This window comes from Procambarus clarkii, chromosome 56, assembly GCF_040958095.1.
Source record: "Procambarus clarkii isolate CNS0578487 chromosome 56, FALCON_Pclarkii_2.0, whole genome shotgun sequence".
Lineage (NCBI taxonomy): Eukaryota > Metazoa > Arthropoda > Malacostraca > Decapoda > Cambaridae > Procambarus > Procambarus clarkii.
Genome location: NC_091205.1, coordinates 14,778,688 through 14,799,905, shown reverse-complemented (window position 1 = coordinate 14,799,905; position 21,218 = coordinate 14,778,688). Strand labels below are relative to the sequence as shown.

Sequence of the window (21,218 nt, the reverse complement as noted above, 5' to 3'; positions counted from 1 at the left end):
CTTTTACAAGATCAAGTTATAGTTACATTACATATATTACATAACTGATGCATTACATTGTCAATCTTGGGTACAAGTCCAGTATATCATCAGGTGTTCCAGTATTCTGAAAATATTTACATAGTTCAACATATCTCAACTCAGGGGGCGATAGTTAGTCAAAATGGAACATTCTATAATATAATGGTCAAGGGAATAAATGGTTTCTCTTTTACAAATTTGACACAAGCAGTATATGTAGTACAGTGTACTGAAACATCCTTGCTTAGATTCCTTAAGGCTGTGCTAAATTGAACTAAATTATAAGCATAACCAAGGCAGTGGAAAAACTCAAGAGGAATCAATTAACAATTAAAGCAATGCCAAACAGATTATAAAATAGATCACTGGACCTGAAAGTCTTCGTCAAACAACATCAGTGAAGTAATCCTGAAATACACCTGTAATGGATAACAACAGTTGGATGACATTCCCAACATTCAACAAGGCCAGGTGGAGAACGAGAATGGAAATTACTATCAAGTATACATTGTGGAGTTACATCCAGGATTTCTTATGAAACACAACATTAGATAATTTTAAAAACAGTATGTCTATGGCAAAGGATTTAAAACGATAATTAAGTTTCTTTCTTGAGACAAAACATTGGTGTATTAAAGTATCTGGGTCAAATCAACATTGTTCTAAGTGTTCGCGGCTCCATTGATCAGTCTGTGCAGCTTCAGAGCTCGACGAGAAATTGATGTTATAGTGATCATTGAGTGATTATTAACTGCTAATATTTAATGAATTGCTCTCCGAGGTAATATAATAGTGCAATTATATCTATATTATAAACCAATGACGGTCTTAAACAAATAGTAACTACACATTTTTCAAATCCATCAAGTCAACAAGAAATTAAACAACCAATCACACCATTGTAGCCTACTTCCATACTTGGTAGCACGGGCTTACAATCATGCATATTAATTAAACAATGGTTAAATTTAAGCTTATGCATTCACAATAGAAATTACTATACTATAACTTAAAAGTAGACGTAACTAATAATAACATTAAAAAAGTCATTTTCTGGAAAATCTAAACTGACAAATACAAAAGGTAATTAGGCCCTATGCTAACTAACTTTAATGAAATGCTCCATGGAATAATAGGAACTCTGGAGTCATACTAATATAAATGTAAAAGTTTGTTTTAAAAATTAGCTAATATAATTGGCAATCAGGCTAATGTGCTTTGGCAAAGTTAGGTTGATACAATTGCCAATCAGGTTATTGCAACTGCCAGCCAAGCTAATATAATTACTAGTTAGGCTGATATAATTGCTAGTTAGGCTAATATAATTGCTAGTTAGGCTGATATAATTGCTAGTTAGGCTAATATAATTGCTAGTTAGGCTGATATAATTGCTAGTTAGGCTAATATAATTGCTAGTTAGGCTAATATAATTGCCAGTCAGGTTATTGTACTTGCCAGTCAGGTTAATATAATTACCAGTCAGACTAATACAATTGCCAGAATCCTGAATTTACCTGAGGGCCACTAATATTAGTGGCCTCGACGAGGACAGGAAGCAGGCGGCTTGTCAAAAGTCGCCACATTTGCCCTGATGATCTTTTGCAGATGAATTTGAAAATTTAACTGTTCGCATTTACGGCTACGGCGGGAAGGCGGTTCCGTGGTTTTATAATCCTATGGGTGAAACAGCATCTCCTCTTCTCATTCCTATATTGTGGCTTGTTGAGCTTGAAATCGTAGTTCCTTGTTCGTGTTACATCTGACCTTTTGAAGAAATTGTTGGGATCAACATCCTCCAAATTGTTCAGTATTTTACAAAATTAAATGATCTCCGAACTGTCATGCCTGGTTTGTAACGTTGTTAGCCCTGTGGCCCTACCTTGAGGTTACCTTGAGGTGCTTCCGGGGCTTAGCGTCCCCGCGGCCCGGTCGTCGACCAGGCCTCCTGGTTGACGACCCTCGACCATTCGACCCTCGACCATGACGGCCCTCAACCATTCCTTATATGAGAGTTGACTTAGCTTGGAATGAATTTTGTTGCCCGGTGTTGCACCTTCTCCAGAGCAGCTATGGCTGTCTGAAGATGACATCTCCATGCCTGGATGCAATAATCCAGGTGGGGGCGCACCTGAGATTTATACAGTTGAATGACTATCTTCTTTTCCTTATAGGTACGCTTAATTATTTCTAGGGTTATGGTTAGTTTTTTTTTACTGCTGCTCCCACTTGTTGTGCAACTTTCAGTGAATGATTGATTCTGACTCCAAGGTCCTTTTCTTCGTCAATCTGCTGCAAGGTAATGGTGTTAATTTGGTAGTTGTGACGTGGATTGTTATGCCCCACATGGAAGGTCTTGCATTTATCGACATTAAAAAGCACTTGCCAGCCTTCTGACCATTTTTGAAGTTCACTTAGGTCTCTTTGTAAGATCTCAGTATCATTTTCACTTCCCACTTAGAATAAAAATTTTTTTTAAGATTTTTATCATAAATCTTAGTGTCTTTTGTAAAATTGATGATGCGGTTTGTAATATTCTCATCTGTCATTGAGGTATATGACAAGGGTCGGCCCAAAATGGGCCCTTGTAGTACCCCACTCGCCACGTTTCTCAAGTCAGATTTATTTCTGTTTAGGACGACTCAGTCAGGCTACTATAAGTAGTGGTCAGGTTATCATTTGAAAATCTAACATAGTCTTATATAAATGCATGAGTTAGGTCAATATGCTGAAGTCAGACTAATAAAAATGTTCGACTCATGCAAATGTAAATTCTAATCATGGAATATACATGATTAAATTCTGTTCGTAATTTACCTGAGTGCCACTAACCCTAGTGGTCTCGACGAGGACAGGAAGCCGGCGGCTTGTCGAATGTCCCCCACCATTTGCCTTGATGATCTTTTCCAGTTGTACTTCAAAATTTAACAGACTTTTGGCAGTTACGGCTTCAGCAGGTAGGCGGTTCCACAGGTTCATAATCCTGTGGGTGAAAAAGCATCTGTTCTGAATCCAACACTGTGGCTTGTTGAAATTTAAACCGTTGCTCCTTGTTTGTGTTACATCTGACGTTTTGAAGAAATTTGCCGAATCTATAGCCTCCAAAAAATATAGTAATATAAATGTCTCGATCATTTGAAGTACAGTTGGGCTCATGACCTTTGTCCCCCAAATGCATTAACATGTGAATCTTCCTATGTCCAAAGTGAGCCCTGATTGGTGCATGTTTAAACAAGTAGATAGTTATCTACTTGTTTAACCTCAACCTCAACCATCTACATCAACCATCAGTAGATGGTTGATGATTCTGGCAATTGTATTAGTCTGACTGGTAATTATATTAACCTGACTGGCAATTACAATAACCTGACCGGCAATTATATTAGCCTAACTAGCAATTATATTATCCTAACTAGCAATGATATTAGCCTAACTAACAATTACATTAGCCTAACTAGCAATTATATTAGCCTAACTAACAATTACATTAGCCTAACTTGCAATTATATTAACCTAACTAGATGTTCAAACAACATCGCTTTGAGGTTCTCCTCGTCGTGTCCCATTTGCTAAATCGTACATGGGTACCACCGAATAGAAAGTCCTTGTTGACAGAAGCCTAAAACCGGACGTCTACTGTAGGTCTACAAATTACATATTCTTGCAGGTACCTGATATATATAAATAAAACGCTAGACTATTCTGTACACATTACATCGCTGAGACAGGATGAGGAGACAGCAATGACCATAATTGGAGACACAAGCGCTTCCTACCAGAGGGTCGGAAGCGCTTAAGACTGGAATCTGCATCTAGACAAATTTCTGTAATAATGAAGACTCATATGAATAAAAAAAAAATTTCCTCGAAGAACGTAACGAGGAGAAAAGGCAAATTTCACATGGCTAGGGGAAATTTAAGGATTATTTTATGCTCTAAAGAGCAACCTATCCTCGAACCAAGTCCATTCCATCCACCGGTCGACCCCAAAGACGCATTCGTCAATTTTAACATGCTGTTCATTCAAAACTGGAATTTTCGCAAATATAAATTAATATTATATATTAGCATATTGTGCATATTTATGCATTGGTTAGGTTAGGTGTTTAGGTTCTGTTAGCGATTATTTGTAGTACGTGGGTGAAGCATTTACTGCGTTGAGGTTCGAACAAAAGTCGTCAGTAAAGCAGTTGTTCCGGAAGTGTTCGAACGTCATCAGTTGTGAGTCGTGCGTAAACCGTTTTTCATTCATAAACAGGGGGGGGGGGGGTTGGCTGGTGCATGGAATGGACTTTTGCCTTTGTTTATGAGGACGGGCTGCTAAAGAGAGAATCAAAATTTTCTGAGCTTGTTCTGACGCTCGTGGTTTCGTGTTCAAGTAATCTTCAAGTGCGCATCCTAAACCCCATAAGCTGAACCTTAAATTTAAACCATGAACCTTACCCATGCGGTGAAACTGACAATTAAGGAGTTTGTCGAACCCTTACCCTTACTTTTTTGTGCGTACGGTGGGCTACAAGCGTCCAGAGGTTGTTACCACCTTTACCGGCAAATCCACGACCATCAGCTGCTGCCAGAACTATTACCAGCACTACTAGTTGCTGTCAGGGCCCCCAGCTGCAGTTAATTCCCAGCCCCTTTTGCTCAATTTGATATTAACAGTCCCGTCCTCTTACAAATTACGTCGCTTTTCGCTCGTATGCGCTACGGCCAAATATCTACGTAATTCAAAATTGAAATTTATTTTCCAATTAAATTAATTTTTTTCCTCCAAAACAGTTAAGGGTCCTCTGGTAGGTTAGAAGGGCGGGACGTTCTAAGATTTCAAACCGTCATGAAAACCGTTAATCGAAAGTTTCCTCTCCTAACCTAACAGCTTAAGCCAGAGGACCAGAAACAGAAAACGGGACAGTACGTCACTTTCGTGAGCCGATTTCATTTTGAATTACGTCGATTTTTAGCCTGAGTGGCGCATTCCAGCGGAAAGCGACGCAATTTGTAAGAGGATGGGTTGTACCAGGAGCGCCCTGGGCGTTGTTCACCCCCTTCCCCTTCTCATGGGGGGAAGGGGGTCAGCAACGCAAGGGTTTTTTCAGCAGTTCAAGGGTTTTTTTCAGCAGTTCAAGGGTTTTTTCAGCAGTTCAAGTTTTTTTTTCAGCAGTTCAAGGTTTTTTTCAGCAGTTCAAGGTTTTTTTTTCAGCAGTTCAAGGGTTTTTTCAGCAGTTCAAGGGTTTTTTTCAGCAGTTCAAGGTTTTTTTCAGCAGTTCAAGGGTTTTTTTCAGCAGTTCAAGGGTTTTTTTCAGCAGTTCAAGGTTTTTTTCAGCAGTTCAAGGTTTTTTTCAGCAGTTCAAGGTTTTTTTCAGCAGTTCAAGGGTTTTTTCAGCAGTTCAAGTTTTTTTTTTCAGCAGTTCAAGGTTTTTTTCAGCAGTTCAAGGGTTTTTTTCAGCAGTTCAAGGTTTTTTTTCAGCAGTTCAAGGTTTTTTTTCAGCAGTTCAAGGTTTTTTTTTCAGCAGTTCAAGGATTTTTTCAGCAGTTCAAGGTTTTTTTCAGCAGTTCAAGGGTTTTTTTCAGCAGTTCAAGGTTTTTTTTCAGCAGTTCAAGGTTTTTTTTCAGCAGTTCAAGGTTTTTTTTCAGCAGTTCAAGGGTTTTTTTCAGCAGTTCAAGGGTTTTTTTCGGCAGTTCAAGGGTTTTTTCAGCAGTTCAAGTTTTTTTTTCAGCAGTTCAAGGTTTTTTTCAGCAGTTCAAGGTTTTTTTTCAGCAGTTCAAGGGTTTTTTCAGCAGTTCAAGGGTTTTTTCAGCAGTTCAAGGTTTTTTTCAGCAGTTCAAGTTTTTTTTCAGCAGTTCAAGGGTTTTTTCAGCAGTTCAAGGGTTTTTTTCAGCAGTTCAAGGGTTTTTTTCAGCAGTTCAAGGGTTTTTTTCAGCAGTTCAAGGTTTTTTTTTCAGCAGTTCAAGGTTTTTTTTCAGCAGTTCAAGGTTTTTTTTCAGCAGTTCAAGGGTTTTTTCAGCAGTTCAAGGGTTTTTTTCAGCAGTTCAAGGTTTTTTTTTCAGCAGTTCAAGGTTTTTTTTTCAGCAGTTCAAGGTTTTTTTTCAGCAGTTCAAGGGTTTTTTCAGCAGTTCAAGGGTTTTTTTCGGCAGTTCAAGGTTTTTTTTCAGCAGTTCAAGGGTTTTTTTCAGCAGTTCAAGGGTTTTTTTCAGCAGTTCAAGGTTTTTTTTTCAGCAGTTCAAGGTTTTTTTTCAGCAGTTCAAGGTTTTTTTTCAGCAGTTCAAGGGTTTTTTCAGCAGTTCAAGGTTTTTTTTCAGCAGTTCAAGTTTTTTTTTCAGCAGTTCAAGGGTTTTTTTCAGCAGTTCAAGGTTTTTTTTCAGCAGTTCAAGGTTTTTTTTCAGCAGTTCAAGGGTTTTTTTCAGCAGTTCAAGGTTTTTTTTCAGCAGTTCAAGGTTTTTTTTCAGCAGTTCAAGGGTTTTTTTCAGCAGTTCAAGGTTTTTTTTCAGCAGTTCAAGGTTTTTTTTCAGCAGTTCAAGGGTTTTTTTCAGCAGTTCAAGGTTTTTTTTTCAGCAGTTCAAGGTTTTTTTTTCAGCAGTTCAAGGGTTTTTTCAGCAGCCCCCCCCCCAACTGCCGTTCCAGGGCAGCCTATTGAAAAAAAAATTTTCTTCGAAAATTTGTAAATGATAATACACTCCCTTGAAAATATATAATATTAATGATGACAATTTTTTGTTTTTGTAATTCGAATATTAAAATATCTACGTCTATATATCACGAATATTTGTTTAGTTAACGTTAAGCATTATTGTAACGCATGAGTCATTTAGTATTTTCTTCTGATAAACGTTCATTTCTCCCCTTCCATATCTGCCGTCACCTCTGATGATGATGTCCATATCTTCACACACCTTTTATACCTCCATCCACACACCCTCTGCCCTCACCGGGACCCGGTACCTCCACCCACACACCTTCAACCGCCATCGGGACCCGGTACCTCCACCCACACACCTTCAACCGCCACCGGGACCCGGTACCTCCACCCAGTACCGCGGGCGTGGGTTCTGAACGCGCCGGAAATCTACGTCCATCGCGGGTCACCCATCAACCTGACCTGCGTTGTGAGCCACGGTACGGAGCTCCCCGTCTTCATCTACTGGCTTCATCTTAACAAGGTGAGTCCCTCTCCTGGTGAGTCCCTCTCCTGGTGAGTCTCTGCTGGTAAGGTGAGTCCCTCTCCTGTTAAGTCTCTACTGGTAAAGTGACAACTTGTTTGCGTTAGGTAAACGCCTCAACATGTCCCCCCCACTCACCAATACAAGGTAATGTAAAGCTTTATCGCAGCCTTTACTCAGTGTGTGTATATACACTGGCATAGCTGATAAGTGAGACTTGGTTCATAACCATTCACTTTGGCCCTTGCCTCCTACTACCACCAGACTCACTCTCTGTCTCTCTCTCTCTCTCTCTCTCTCTCTCTCTCTCTCTCTCTCTCTCTCTCTCTCTCTCTCTCTCTCGTTTTCCTTCTCTTTTCTCAGTTTTTTATAACTAAAATAATGGTTCAACGGAATTAGTGCTGATGGTCCTAATGGAACTGGCAGGTAATACCAGCTGTTATCCAACATCAGTTCACTTGAAGCCTGGACGGAGAGACTCACTTACTTGATGAACCTATTCATTGTATCCATTAGGAGTAAACTATATTTAATGCTAACACGCGAGAGGATGACCCAGCAGCAGCAGCAGCAGCAGCAGCAGCAGCAGCCCCACTTCACGGGTCTCTGTGTATGTGGAGGGAGCATGATGCAGATGTGTACCACTTACGGGCTATTCATGCCCGTGCCACCTCTTGGGTGGCTTTATCTTTATCAATCAATGCAGATGTGTGTCTGCCTTGGAATTAATGATCGTTAATTAAGTGATGGCCTTGAGAAGGACAGCCAATGGGAGGCTGGGGATTACTGAGCACATTAGGCTGTGATTACAGGCCTCTGGTTGTAAACAAAGTTGGGATTTGTATATATATGTGAACAAGCCTGAATGGTACCCAGGCATACATGCAACTTCTGGGGTGTGAGTTTTCAGTTGCTTGTGTATATATATATATATATATATATATATATATATATATATATATATATATATATATATATATATATATATATATATATATATATATATATATATATATATATATATATTTGTAAGTGTTCCCTCGTTTCGTTGCTGTTGTTAAGGCTTTAATGTGTCTTGTGTACTGACAAGTCCAACCTTATTGTGTTGTGAGTAAAGATGAACCTTCTCGCATTGTTCTCTGCCTCGTCCAGAATACTGATACAAGATGGTAAGTAGGTAATCTAGGGCAGTAGTTCATACTGAAAATGGGAATGAACTTGTATACCCCCAATGTTTTACAACCCCTTCTGCCAAGATGGTGTGAGATGCGAGGTATGACTTTGTTTCCTTCTTGCCTTGCTTGCTGCCTTAAGCGCGTGCCTCTTCATATTCATTAAAGAGTCAAATATCATTCCCAAGATTTCAGTTTCACTACAGACCACTTTTTTGCAAATTATTTTAATACATTTTCAAGTTGTTATATAATGCTGTTGTTATCATCGTCTGTGTGTTCTCCGTCGCATATGTGAACTGCCATCGCCTTCCTGAGGTAGATATGGCTGCAAATCTGTGATTAACGACCTTTGTAGCAATTAATATTTCTTCTTTTCCATATGTCATTGGTAGAATACAATCAGCATTGGCCTGGGCTTTAGAGATGAGATCTTGAGGTTATCTTGAAATGATTTCGGGGCTTTTTAGTGTCCCGCGGCCCGGTCCTCGACCAGCTGACTAACACCCAGGTACCTATTTTACTGCTAGGTAACAGGGGCATAGGGTGAAAGAAACTCTGCCCATTGTTTCTCGCCGGCGCCTGGGATCGAACCCAGGACCACAGGATCACAAGTCCAGCGTGCTGTCTGCTCGGCCGACCGGCTCCCGCAGATGTAGTCAGTCATTGCCAAAGACATTCCACAAGAAAGGAGCAAGTATGTTACCCTGCTATACCATGGCACCAATTGAGCGGCTTTCAGAATCTGTTCAATGGGGACTGCACTTAATGCCAGCTCTTGAAGGCAGCTCCTTATTAGCTGTGGAATGGAAGCCTCACGCACCAAATGCTTTAAGCTGTGCTAATAGTGACCTGCCTACTGTGACCTGCCCGAAACGCTGTGCGTACTAGTGGCTTTACAAGATTGTAAATACTATCCTATGTACTCTCACAAACCCAATGTACCTTCTTGTATATACAGTAAATAAATAAATGGATAAATAAATAAATAAATAAATAAATAAGTAGTCCAGAGTTCCATAGCCAATAAGAGGCTCATGTAAAGTCCAATGCTAGAACATAGCTGATCTTGGACTCATCCAGTGATTGATGCCACTTAATAATTACTAATTACCAATTACTAATTAATGGAGAGGTTTAGCAAAAAGATCAGCAGCAAAAACGACCTTTCCTTAAATGGTCGACCACACAGTAATCGACGATGGTTAAACAAAAAATGCTGTTAATTGCTGAGAAATTAATATCTGGATAATTTTGGCAGTAACTGACAGCAGTGACTGTAGTTATCGACCACTGACCGACCATTCTCCTTGTGTAATGGAACTACATCCGCCTTACACACGGAAATCACAATAGCGTGATATATCAAATGAACAAATCCACCAGGGCCGTGATGAGGCTTCGAACTTACCCCCGGATGATCCCAGACCCTGCATTAGTCGAGTGTTTCACCATATCGTGGCGCAGTCGACTAAGCCAGCGTCTGGAATCATCCCGGGCATAAGTTCGAACCCTGATCACGGCCCTTGTGGATATGTACATCTGCCTTCCTCCATAGGGAGCGTCAAATTCCTAGGTAGAGTTGACGGACGAGAGTAAGCCAGCAGGTCCGCGCGACTACATAAGAATCTCGGCCTGTTTTATGACAAGGATACATGTCAACCTCTTGAATAACTACTTTTGAGAGGTTTGGTAATATCTTGGCGGCAAAATGTATGGCAGTAGGTCATCCATTCCCTGAAGGCCAGCCATTTCTTGCTTGCTAGTAGGTTAGCTTATTCCTGAGTGCTTTTGATTGTTGATTGTTGCCGCCGAAGGCGGCTAGTTTATTGTGCACCCCATACTCATCCTGTGAGCGGTAGCGCAAAAGCATTACAGAGGGCACAAAAGGTCTTTATCAGACCTCATTTTAGATTATTACATAAACAATTTCTTCTATCCTTCACACCTTATAGTTACAATGTCAGCTAGTTACAGAGAAAGTGCTATTACAAGAGCTACATATTTACAATAAGTCATCATACATTAATGGTAGGTCTTATCGCTAGAGTGCTGGTTGCACCAATCCTATAGTACTGATTTAGCAACCCGTCCTCTTAAAAATAACGTCACTTTTCGCTGGTATGCGCGCTATGGCCAAATTTGGACGTAATTTGAAATGAAATCGACTCACAAAAGTGACGTACTATTCCGTTTTCTGTTTGAGTCCTCCGGCTTACTCGGCCAGCTTAGAAGAGGAAACTTTCCATTAACGTTTTTCATACCGTTTTGAAACTTGATGAGAAGTTCCTGCCCACCTAACCTACCAGAGGACTCTTAACTTACTGTTGTTGAAAAAAAAAAAATCTCAAATTTATTTTCATTTTTTTTTTCATTTTGAAATTACGTCCATATTCGGCCATACGGGCAAACGGCCAAAAGCGACGTTCTTTTTAAGAGGACAGGTTGGATTTAGAGTCAGAATTGTGTCCCCCCTGATAAATGTTTGTGCTGATCTTCACTCTGAGACCATCAGACTCTGGATTCAACTCTCCTGATTCAAGTTTTCTTCTTATTTCTGATTCCCATCCAGAGATGGATCGTTTCTAAACCGTTTTCATTTGACAACTATTTCGTTTGTGACTGTTGGTGTTATGAGTCAGAGATTCCTTGTATGTGTTCCCCAGGGAGGCCTGGTCGAGGACCGGGCCGCGGGGGACGTTGAGCCCCGAAACCATCGCAGGATAACCAGTCCTTATTTTTGGCCCCAGTTGTGATCCGGCCATAATGACCCCGGGAGGGGGGGGGATATAATGATCACAGTATCGCCACCACCATCATCTCTCTCTTTGTCCTAATTTGTCTGTCTCTCTCTCTCTGCTATCTTGAGGTTATCTTGAGATGATTTGGGGGTTTAGTGTCCCCGCGGCCCGGTCCTCGACCAGTCCTCCACCCCCCAGGAAGCAGCCCGTAGCAGTTGTCTTTGTCTTGCTGCCCATTTGTCTCCGCCTCCACCGGGGATCGAACCCGGGACCTCAGGACTACGAATCCGAAGCGCTGTCCACCCAGCTGTCAGGCGCCCTCATTATCTCTCTAGGAAATCTGTATATGGTTTACATCAAGTCGGAATTCGTATTAATATTATACATGTTATTAAATTGTACCTTTTTCATTTAAATTATTTGTGTGGATTGATTTTGCTGTGTAAAAGTGGACATATTATGAATAGATCTACGTAAGACCAGCCCAGGTGTGGCTTAAGGTAAACTAAAATATTCACAATCAATTAGTATGTCACATATACACTTATTAAATAAGCCAATATTGACTAAAAGCAAGTGCGAGAACGGGTTGGTGGCTTACTGGTGACCTCCACCACACCTCTCCCCCTCTCCCACACGGCAGTAGCCTCCCCCCACACGGCACTTTCCCCCCCCCCCACACGGCACTTCCCCCCCCCCCCCCCCCCACACACGGCACTTGCCCCCCCCCCACACGGCACTTTCCCTCTCCTCCCCCACACACGGCACTTGTCCCCCCCCCACACGGCACTTTCCCTCTCCTCCCCCACACACGGCACTTGCCCCCTCCCACACACACACGGCTCTTGCCCCCCAGCCCCCCTCCCCACACGGCACTAACTCTCTCCTGGGTGTCACAGATAATAGACTACGAGGGTCGAGAGGGCGTGACGATAGACACACAGACGGGCCGCGACACAGTGAGCCACCTGCTGGTGAAGGAGGCGGGACCCAGCGACTCCGGCAAGTACACCTGCAGCCCCTCCAACGGCCAGGACGCCTTCGTCATCCTCAACGTCCTCAACGGTGGGTCCCCTTTTTTGACACGTTGGAGACGAATGACAACGGGGAAGGCTATCGGGGAACCTATACCGTTGATAGCTTAAGTAATAATTGTAAATAAGAAGCAATAAGATGCTTATCTTAACATACTAAGAAGGTTAGGTGAGGTCGGTGTTTTCTATGAAGCGTTTCAAGGTAAACTAAAATAGTCACAATCAATTAGTATGTCACATATGCACTTATTAAATAAGCCAATATTGATTATAAGCAAGTGCGAGAACGGGTTGCTTAGCGACAGTGAGAGGGATGTTATGACAACTATGAGGTGTAGAATCATGACAACAGTGTGGTGTTATGCCAATAGTGACAGTAGACTCATGACAGCAGTGTAGTGTTATGCCAATAGTGACAGTAGACTCATGACAACAGTGTAGTGTTATGCCAATAGTGACAGTAGACTCATGACAGCAGTGTGCCGTTGAGTGATGACACTAAGGATGGTGGTGGCATGGTAAGGATTATGTGAGAGAGATGTCAGCGCTGGGACTGGGCTACAAGTAGCTAAATGGGATGAATGACGGGTAAATGTTATGATGGGAAGACTAGTGGAATGGCAGGCAGGTAAGGTGGAATGATGGGCAGATTATTGAGATAGTAGAGTGGAGTTATATAAGTCAAATGAAAGGCAAGCAGGTGGATTGTTAGGTGGTCTGTTTGTGTGGTCTGTCCCACATACCAGTCAGTCACGGAGACGGTGATCCCAGGAATCACTACAAGGTACGTAAGGTGTGACGTGATCTTTCACTCCCAATGAAGAGATATGAAACGAAGTAATAAAATCACGTATCGTTATTATGTCTCATAATGCTTGAATTATGACTTGCATGACATTGGTGTATGCGAGTTGGCATGACAGGAGAACACCACAGTCTATGAAAGGAGCTGAATTTGATGATGGTAAATCAGATCACATTGTCTCCCATATTTTGAGCGAGGTCTTCACCCAGAGAGGTCTGCACCACCCTGGGCTCTGCGAAGCACACGGGACCAACACACCACCAACAATAAAGCAAATATATTGACCCAAGATAAAAGAAAACTTTGTGCTATTCAAGTGTGTTATCTCCAGCGTTATAACCGGTCATTACGCAGAGAGATAGTTTCATATTTTGTACCCTTGTCCCACCCCTCTATTGGAGTCTATCTCCCTCTATCGAAGTCTATCCCCCTCTATCGAAGTCTATCCCCCTCTATTGGAGTCTATCCCCCTCTATTGGAGTCTATCCCCCTCTATTGGAGTCTATCCCCCTCTATTGGAGTCTATCCCCCTCTATTGGAGTCTATCCCCCTCTATTGGAGTCTATCCCCCTCTATCGAAGTCTATCTCCCTCTATCGAAGTCTATCCCCCTCTATCGAAGTCTATCCCCCTCTATTGGAGTCTATCCCCTTTGCCTCTTCAGGTACAACTTTTCTCTCCTAATACACAAATCTGACTTCTCCTCGGATGACTATGACGAAACTTTTGCTTCTCCTCGGGTAGCTGGACAAATTCTTCGGCGAAGTTTACCCTCAAGTTTTATCGGCAGGCATTATAAGACAACTTTTTTGGGGTCTCTCTCGTTCCCAGATTATCTTTCTTTGTGTGTGCCCGGAGGTCCCCATGTGGGGGTGGTGGTGGCTGAATGGCATCGTTCTTCAGCTGTTTTCCACTCCTAACTGGATGTTTACAAAGCTTAGTTACACACTAACTGGTTGTTTACAAAGTTTACTTACACACTAACTGGTTGTTTACAAAGTTTACTTACACACTAACTGGTTGTTTACAAAGTTTACTTACACACTAACTGGTTGTTTACAAAGCTTAGTTCCATAAAGTTACATATGAGCGATGACTGACGCTACAAGACTACTTAAAACCGTTGTTCTTCTCTTAACTTCTTACTTGAAATTGCAATAATGTTTTACTTCGAGAGAGGCGAGTGACTTGTCTTGACCTAAGCCTAATAGGCTCAGGAATCTGTACACCAGTTGATTGACGGTTCAGAGACGGGACCAAGGAGCCGAAGCTCAACCCCCTGCAAGCACAATTTGGTGAGTATAATTACGTGGATTAGGTAAGTAGAGTTTCAAATGTAAATTTGATAGAGTCCAATATGTTCAGGAAGCACAAATAAATCACATTAACGTGATGTATCAGGGAGAAAATCAGTAGGAGCCATGAGAGGGATTCGAACGTATGGTCTGGGTACTCCTCAGGTTCGAATCTCCTGAGGGAGATTCGAACCCTCGGGTGAACATGCCTTAAATTACACTTGCCTTAGCAACTCGAACACCTACCCCACTCCAGCTTTCACACTTTACAGTGCCCAAAATGTAACTCATGGCTCCCAAAGGTGTAATATCTGCGCCAGTGAACATGATTTTTTCCTATGCTAGATTAATGGCAAGTGTGCCCCTGGGAACCATTAAGAAGCAAGGCCTTTTATGCAAATCATTTTACATATCACCCAATCATAGCCTTAATGTCACCAGCACCAGCAGGGAGCTGGTCGGCCGAGCGGACAGCACGCTGACTTGTGATCCTGTGGTCCCGGGTTCGATCCCGGGCGCCGCCGAGAAACAATGGGGACAGTTTCTTTCACCCTATGCCCCTGTTACCTAGCAGTAAATAGGTACCTGGGTGTTAGTCAGCTGTCACGGGCTGCTTCCTGGGGGTGGAGGCCTAGTCGAGGACCGGGCCGCGGGGACACTAAAGCCCCGAAATCATCTCAAGATAACCTCAAGATAACCTCAAGAATGGTGGGGAAAAACTCATTTATAACTCCCACGGCCAGAATATTGTCATACAGGTCTAACCCAAACGCTGCCTCGTATGGGCCAGTAGGCCTTCTGCAGTTACCTTTATTCTTATGTTCTTAATTTCAACATAACAAACAGGCTAATTGTTCCAGTAGCGATGCCTCCTTTTGTTCTTTTGATCATTTTCAATCCATGGGTCATCTACCAAATCCTCTCCTTGTCTACCTAGGTAATACCTCCGAGATATAATCATCTCTTATATTTTGTTTGTCCATTGTAATTCATTATTTGTTTTTCCGGCAACACACTGTTGGCAAACCTTCAAATGTTTCCAACATTTTCAGTGAGCTAGACGATGTTAAACACACTGTTGGCAAACCTTCAAATGTTCCCAACATTTTCAGTGAGCTAGACGATGTGCAACACACTGTTGGCAAACCTTCAAATGTTCCCAACATTTTCAGTGAGCTAAACGATGTGCAACACACTGTTGGCAAACCTTCAAATGTTCCCAACATTTTCAGTGAGCTAGAGGATGTTAGCGGTGCCAGCTACTGCACCGCGCCGAGGAACTAGCGTCACACACATATTCAACATTCTGTGTATTAATTTGGCTAATAGAGATGTTAGATTATTACAACATTGTGTGTGTGTGTGTGTGCCATGAACAGAGGCCCGTAATACTCTTGCTCTTACTCTTAGGTGTTTGCTCTTACTCTTAGGTGCTTGCTCTTACTCTTAGGTGCTTGCTCTTACTCTTAGGTGCTTGCTCTTACTCTTAGGTGCTTGCTCTTACTCTTAGGTGCTTGCTCTTACTCTTAGGTGCTTGCTCTTACTCTTAGGTGTTTGCTCTTACTCTTAGGTGCTTGCTCTTACTCTTAGGTGTTTGCTCTTACTCTTAGGTGTTTGCTCTTACTCTTAGGTGTTTGCTCTTACTCTTAGGTGTTTGCTCTTACTCTTAGGTGCTTACTCTTACTCTTAGGTGCTTGCTCTTGCTCTTAGGTGCTTGCTCTTACTCTTAGGTGCTTGCTCTTGCTCTTATTCTTGCGACTCTTGGGGGCCAACTTTTTTCTTTGATGGAAGGTGTAACTACAACTGGAAGGTCAGTTCTTGTGGCGTCTTGTTTCACCTTAATTACATGTTTCTTACATGCCCGAAACGCTTTGCGTAATAGTGGCTTTAGGCATTGTATGTACTAGCTCTACCTATAAGTCAAACAATCCTTGTAAATATTTATTGTATGTATGTACCTTACCTAAATAAAATTGTATTGTATAAAATTGCATTGTATTGTATTGTTTTTGTTCTGTTGGTCAGCTTGACCGCCCTTCCACGGAGAAATTTCTTGATGAAATTTTAAAGTACAAATCGAGACCACTGTCTCCTTGCCAGCATTATTAAGTTAATGATTGTCAAGCCAAAGTCAAAAGGAAAGATTTGCTTTTGTTTATTTTTTACTATACATTCAGCAATGCCTTTGCCTCACGACTATTGCTTCCCTGCAATAGTCGTGAGGATTTCAGCTCTATAACATGGAGATGTTAAGTGGCATTTAGCAATGTATAATCCTGGCTAACCAAACATAGTTCAGAATGTTTTGTTGATAAAACATGGCATTTATTAAGAAATATATATTTCAGTTCACTCACTTAACCCTCTATGAAAATCAGATTGCATATAAGGACAATACGAATGTTTTTAGGGAGCTTTTTATGACACATTTATCTTGAGTGTCACAAATGCTTATGCACTGAAAGTATTGCCCCGTGCCACGTTGAGTGCCACCTTGGGTGCCACCAGGAGTGCCACCTAGGGTGCCACCTGGGGTGCCACCTGGAGTGCCACCTGGGGGGCCACCTGGGGTGCCTGTACTGGGTTATGGCTGCCCCGTGTATTCGCTAGTTTGTGTTGATCACGTTCTTGATATCACACCGAACCTGTCCCCAGAGGCCCACATCAAAAGGATATCATCAGCGGCATATGCTAGATTGGCCACCATAAGAACTGCCTTTAGAAACTTGTGTAAGGAATCGTTCAGGAGCTTGTATACCACTTATGTCAAACCAATCCTGGAGAATGCAGCTCCAGCCTGGAGTCCATACCTAGTTAAACACAAGACACATAGATGATTCAGAGGTATGCTACCAGACTAGTCCCGGAACTGAGAGGTATGAGCTTCGAGGAAAGGCTACGGAAGCTTAACCTCACGTCTGTGGAAGACAGAAAAGTAAATGGAGACATGATAACCACCTACAAAATTCTCAGGGAAATTGACAGGGGTGGACAAAGAAAATTATTTAGCACGGGTGGAATACGAACAAGGGGGACACAGGTGGAAACTTAGTACCCAAATGAGCCACAGAGACGTTAGAAAGAATTTTTTCAGTGTCAGAGTAGTTAACAAATGGAATGCATTAAATAGTGATGTGGTGGAGGCTGACTCCATACACAGTTTCAAATGTAGATATGATAGAGCCCAGTAGGCTCAGGAACCTGTACACCAGTTGATTGACAGTTGAGAGGCGAGACCAAAGAGCCAGAGCTCAACCCCCGCAAGCACAAGTAGGCGAGTACGCTATTTTGTATCATACTGACTTGCTTTTAGACTCGTATTAATTTCATTCATCCGGGATGAAGAATTTATACGTTGACACCGGCGTGACGTCATCACTAGCCCGCTGCAATCGCCATTTGTTGTTGTTATAGATTCAGCTACTCGGAACAAGTTCCAAGTAGCACAGGCTATGGTGAGCCCGTAACTTACCTGGCACAGGAGCGGGGCAAGTAGCACGGGCTATGGTGAGCCCGTAACTTACCTGGCACAGGAGCGGTGCTGTGTGTCTGCTCCCTGAATGGCCATTGTCTTCATAATGTCAGAGGTAACCTCCAGGTTACCTCTTCTCCATTGTTCACATTTTGAACAACGTAACTATTCTGAACCCGACATGGTCTAATGTTCAATCTTTATTGTGAGATTGGCAAATCACCAGGAACATTTATTTTACTAATATTAACGCGATCTCCCTACTTGCTGTGCAAAAATTTAATCAGTGAAGGCCACAGCTATTTGCTTTTTAGCAAAAAAAAAGCAGCTATTTTTTTTAGCAGCTATTTGCTTCCTTCCATAAAAATGTCAAATCTACAGATTGCTGGAAATTTACGATAAGCTCAGATTTCACAGCTATTTTTCCCGGTCTTAACTCTTATGTATTATCTTCACATGGAGACCAGTATTTACACAACAGAACATTGTGGTATTTTATACTTAAACCCTTTGTCATGGGTTCGTATCCTGGCCGGGGAGGATTTACTGGGCGCAAATCCTTAACTGTGTAGCCTCTGTTTAACTCAACAGTAAAATGGGTACTTGGTTGAAACAACGATTCTTCGCGGCGGGGATCGTATTCCAGGGACCTGCCCGAAATCCTACGCGTACTAGTGGCTCTACAAGAATGTAACAACTCTTGTATATATCTCAAAAAAAAATAAAATATGGTCCGGGAAAGTTAATTTTAAAGACTACTTCTGGTCTCACCCCCTACAGGGGAGCCCTGCTCTACCGCGGACCACATTTGGTCTCGTTCTTCATTGGCGCATCCTTCACTACCATTGGCGCTTCCTTCACTACCATTGGCGCTTCCTTCACTACCATTGGCGCTTCCTTCACTACCATTGGCGCGTCCTTCACTACCATTGGCACTTCCTTCACTACCATTGGCGCGTCCTTCACTACCATTGGCGCGTCCTCCACTACCATTGGCTCGTCCTCCACTACCATTGGCTCCTTCTCCACTACCATTGGCGCGTCCTCCACTACCATTGGCGCGTCCTTCACTACCATTGGCGCGTCCTCCACTACCATTGGCTCCTTCTCCACTACCATTGGCGCCTTCTCCACTACCATTGGCGCGTCCTCCACTACCATTGGCGCGTCCTCCAAGTAACTCTGGCCTTTCTACCCCCTACAGGCGAGTACCAGGCTGCAATGCAGACGAACAGAGGCGGCGCTGGGTGGGAGAGTTGGGACGCCCTGGTCATGATGCTGTCGTTACTGCACACTCTCATCTCACTCCGCTCGTAACATACCCAGGACCATCTCTCTCTCTCCAGTCGCGCTGTCAAGCCGCTCCCGATCCACCTCTTCCACCAGGGCTGGGAGTCCTCAAAATCCTCGTCTCTGGCGGTAACCTGGAGGCTCTGAGGTCATGGTTCAAATATTGACTTACGGTAGATTGGAGTTTTATATCAAGTGGAATTGTGTTAATTCGCAAGATCGGTGCTATTTGGTTAGGCCAGTTCTAGCTACATTGAGAAAAATACCTCTGAAAACAGTTATATCTTAAATATTATAGTATTCTTAAACCTAAACGAAATAATCTGAAAATACAGTTAATACACTGAAACAGCTAAACTTTCTGAAGCTGATTTAACAAGTTTTAATTTTATATCCACACTGACGACAAGAGTTCAAATCTAAATTAAACAATGAAACTTAAATTAAACCCCAAGCTCTGGCACACCAAGGAAATCAATAACAAACATTTATACTGCTAAATTACCAAGCATCAGGAACTCCAGAACCAACCAATTAGGCAAGCAATGCCAACTGGACTGCAAGTTCCCAGAACCAAGACTACCCAATCCAGAGGAAAGTTGAGAGTGTGAAGCAGCGCAGAGGAACACGTTTGGTCTTGTGCATGACCTCACCTCTGACTGGGTGACGAGGTCAGGTCAGAGAGTCATATTGTTGACACTGGCCCCCCGAGACCTTAAGACTGTGGCCTAATTATTGTTCCCCAGGTTGGCTGAGGCTATAAGGATAGCTTTGGACATAGCTTGCTAGGTTGCATACCTGAGCATCACGTCTAGTTCCCACAATGCAAGTAAGCTACAGGAAGTGCGAGATACCTTAAGTATGTCCTGAGTATATCTTGAAAATATGCTAGTCAGTCCAAGTATGGCGTACAGCTTACAAGGCTTCCATCACATGTCGACTCTTTGACACGATATGTGGCCGACACCGAATATGAGGTGTTGACAACATAAACATGTACAGAAATGTGTGCTTTCATACATGTAAATATCATGAAACTTTAGCCATTTTAAAGGACATTGCGATACCGGTGGGTGCAGATTTTATGGTGATTTTTAACTTGTATATTTAAGACAAAAACAGGTTAAGTGCCCCTCCAGTGAAGCATGTGAGAAACTATTCATTGTACCTGTGTTAAAATAAAAAATACTGACAATGATGTTTGGTACATAATGACGGCAGTGTAGTACCTGCTGTGGAACTAATTACCTCAGACATTTTTATACCAATTCTACCTTCCATATAGTGTGTGTGTGTGTGTGTCTTCTGACATTTTATTGAACAATTAAAATACTGCAAATGGCTAACTGTATAATTATAATCATTTGCAACTCTAATATAGTAATCCACACAATATACACTACCTAATGAACGTGATAATCCGTACATTAGACAAACAGTATATCATTGGCAACTCGTGAGTGCCCTAACTAACCTTTGCTGTAAATAAAAATAAAAATAAATGAATCATTAGTATCAAATTGTTACAATCCATCCCGTCCTCACATTAGGCTGTTTAAAACAGCAGCAGCAGTCTTCCCCCAGACGCACTCATTAATTTTATCATACTGTGTATTATAAATTGGTTTGTTTTCATATAAAAATTAATATTATTATACATTAAAATTCTATGTATAGTTAGGCATAGGTTAGGTTAGCTTGGGTGTTTAGGTACTGTTGGTCTTTATATGTATATGAAGTACGTGGGTGAAGCATGTATAACATTGTGGTTAGAGATGTCATCAGTTTGTTCCGGAAGTGTTCGGACGTCATCAGTTGCGAGGCTTGTGTAAACCGCTTATCATTCATTAACAGGGTGGTTTAGGAGTTGGGTTAACGAGCATTTGGCTTTGTTTATGAGGACTGGCTGCATATCGAACGTAACAGTTCGAACATTTAAATAAACAACACCAGATCTGAGTTCAAAAGGTAGTGGATCTCATCGATTCAAATAGTTTCCCATTGTTGTTATTGTCAGTAAACACGGAGTGAAAACTAAGTTGTGAATATGTTGAAGAATATTCTCAAGTTCCTGCCTAATGTAATAACTTATCGTACTTAAATATTGAAATTTTACATACTGTATGCCTTAAAGACATACAGTATGTAAAATTATGTCTTAAAGACATACAGTATGTAAAATTATGGACTGTAGCAACTGTGATAGTAGGTTTAAATTTGGTAGTTAAGAATCT

At 42.0% G+C, this 21,218-nt stretch overlaps 1 protein-coding gene across 2 annotated transcripts in view; it reads left to right on the top strand.

Moving 5' to 3' along the window:
- LOC123770693 (uncharacterized) overlaps positions 1-20,490 on the top strand; it is a 50,212-nt gene extending 29,722 nt beyond the window's left edge. For both annotated transcript variants that reach the window (XM_069305738.1, XM_069305737.1), the window contains exons 5-7: positions 7,049-7,176; positions 11,989-12,154; positions 18,899-20,490. In XM_069305738.1, coding sequence (XP_069161839.1) covers positions 7,049-7,176; positions 11,989-12,154; positions 18,899-19,011 — 407 coding nt within the window. In that variant the 3' untranslated portion in view covers positions 19,012-20,490. The remainder of the gene's footprint in view (positions 1-7,048; positions 7,177-11,988; positions 12,155-18,898) is intronic.
- The last annotated feature ends 728 nt before the right edge of the window (positions 20,491-21,218 follow it).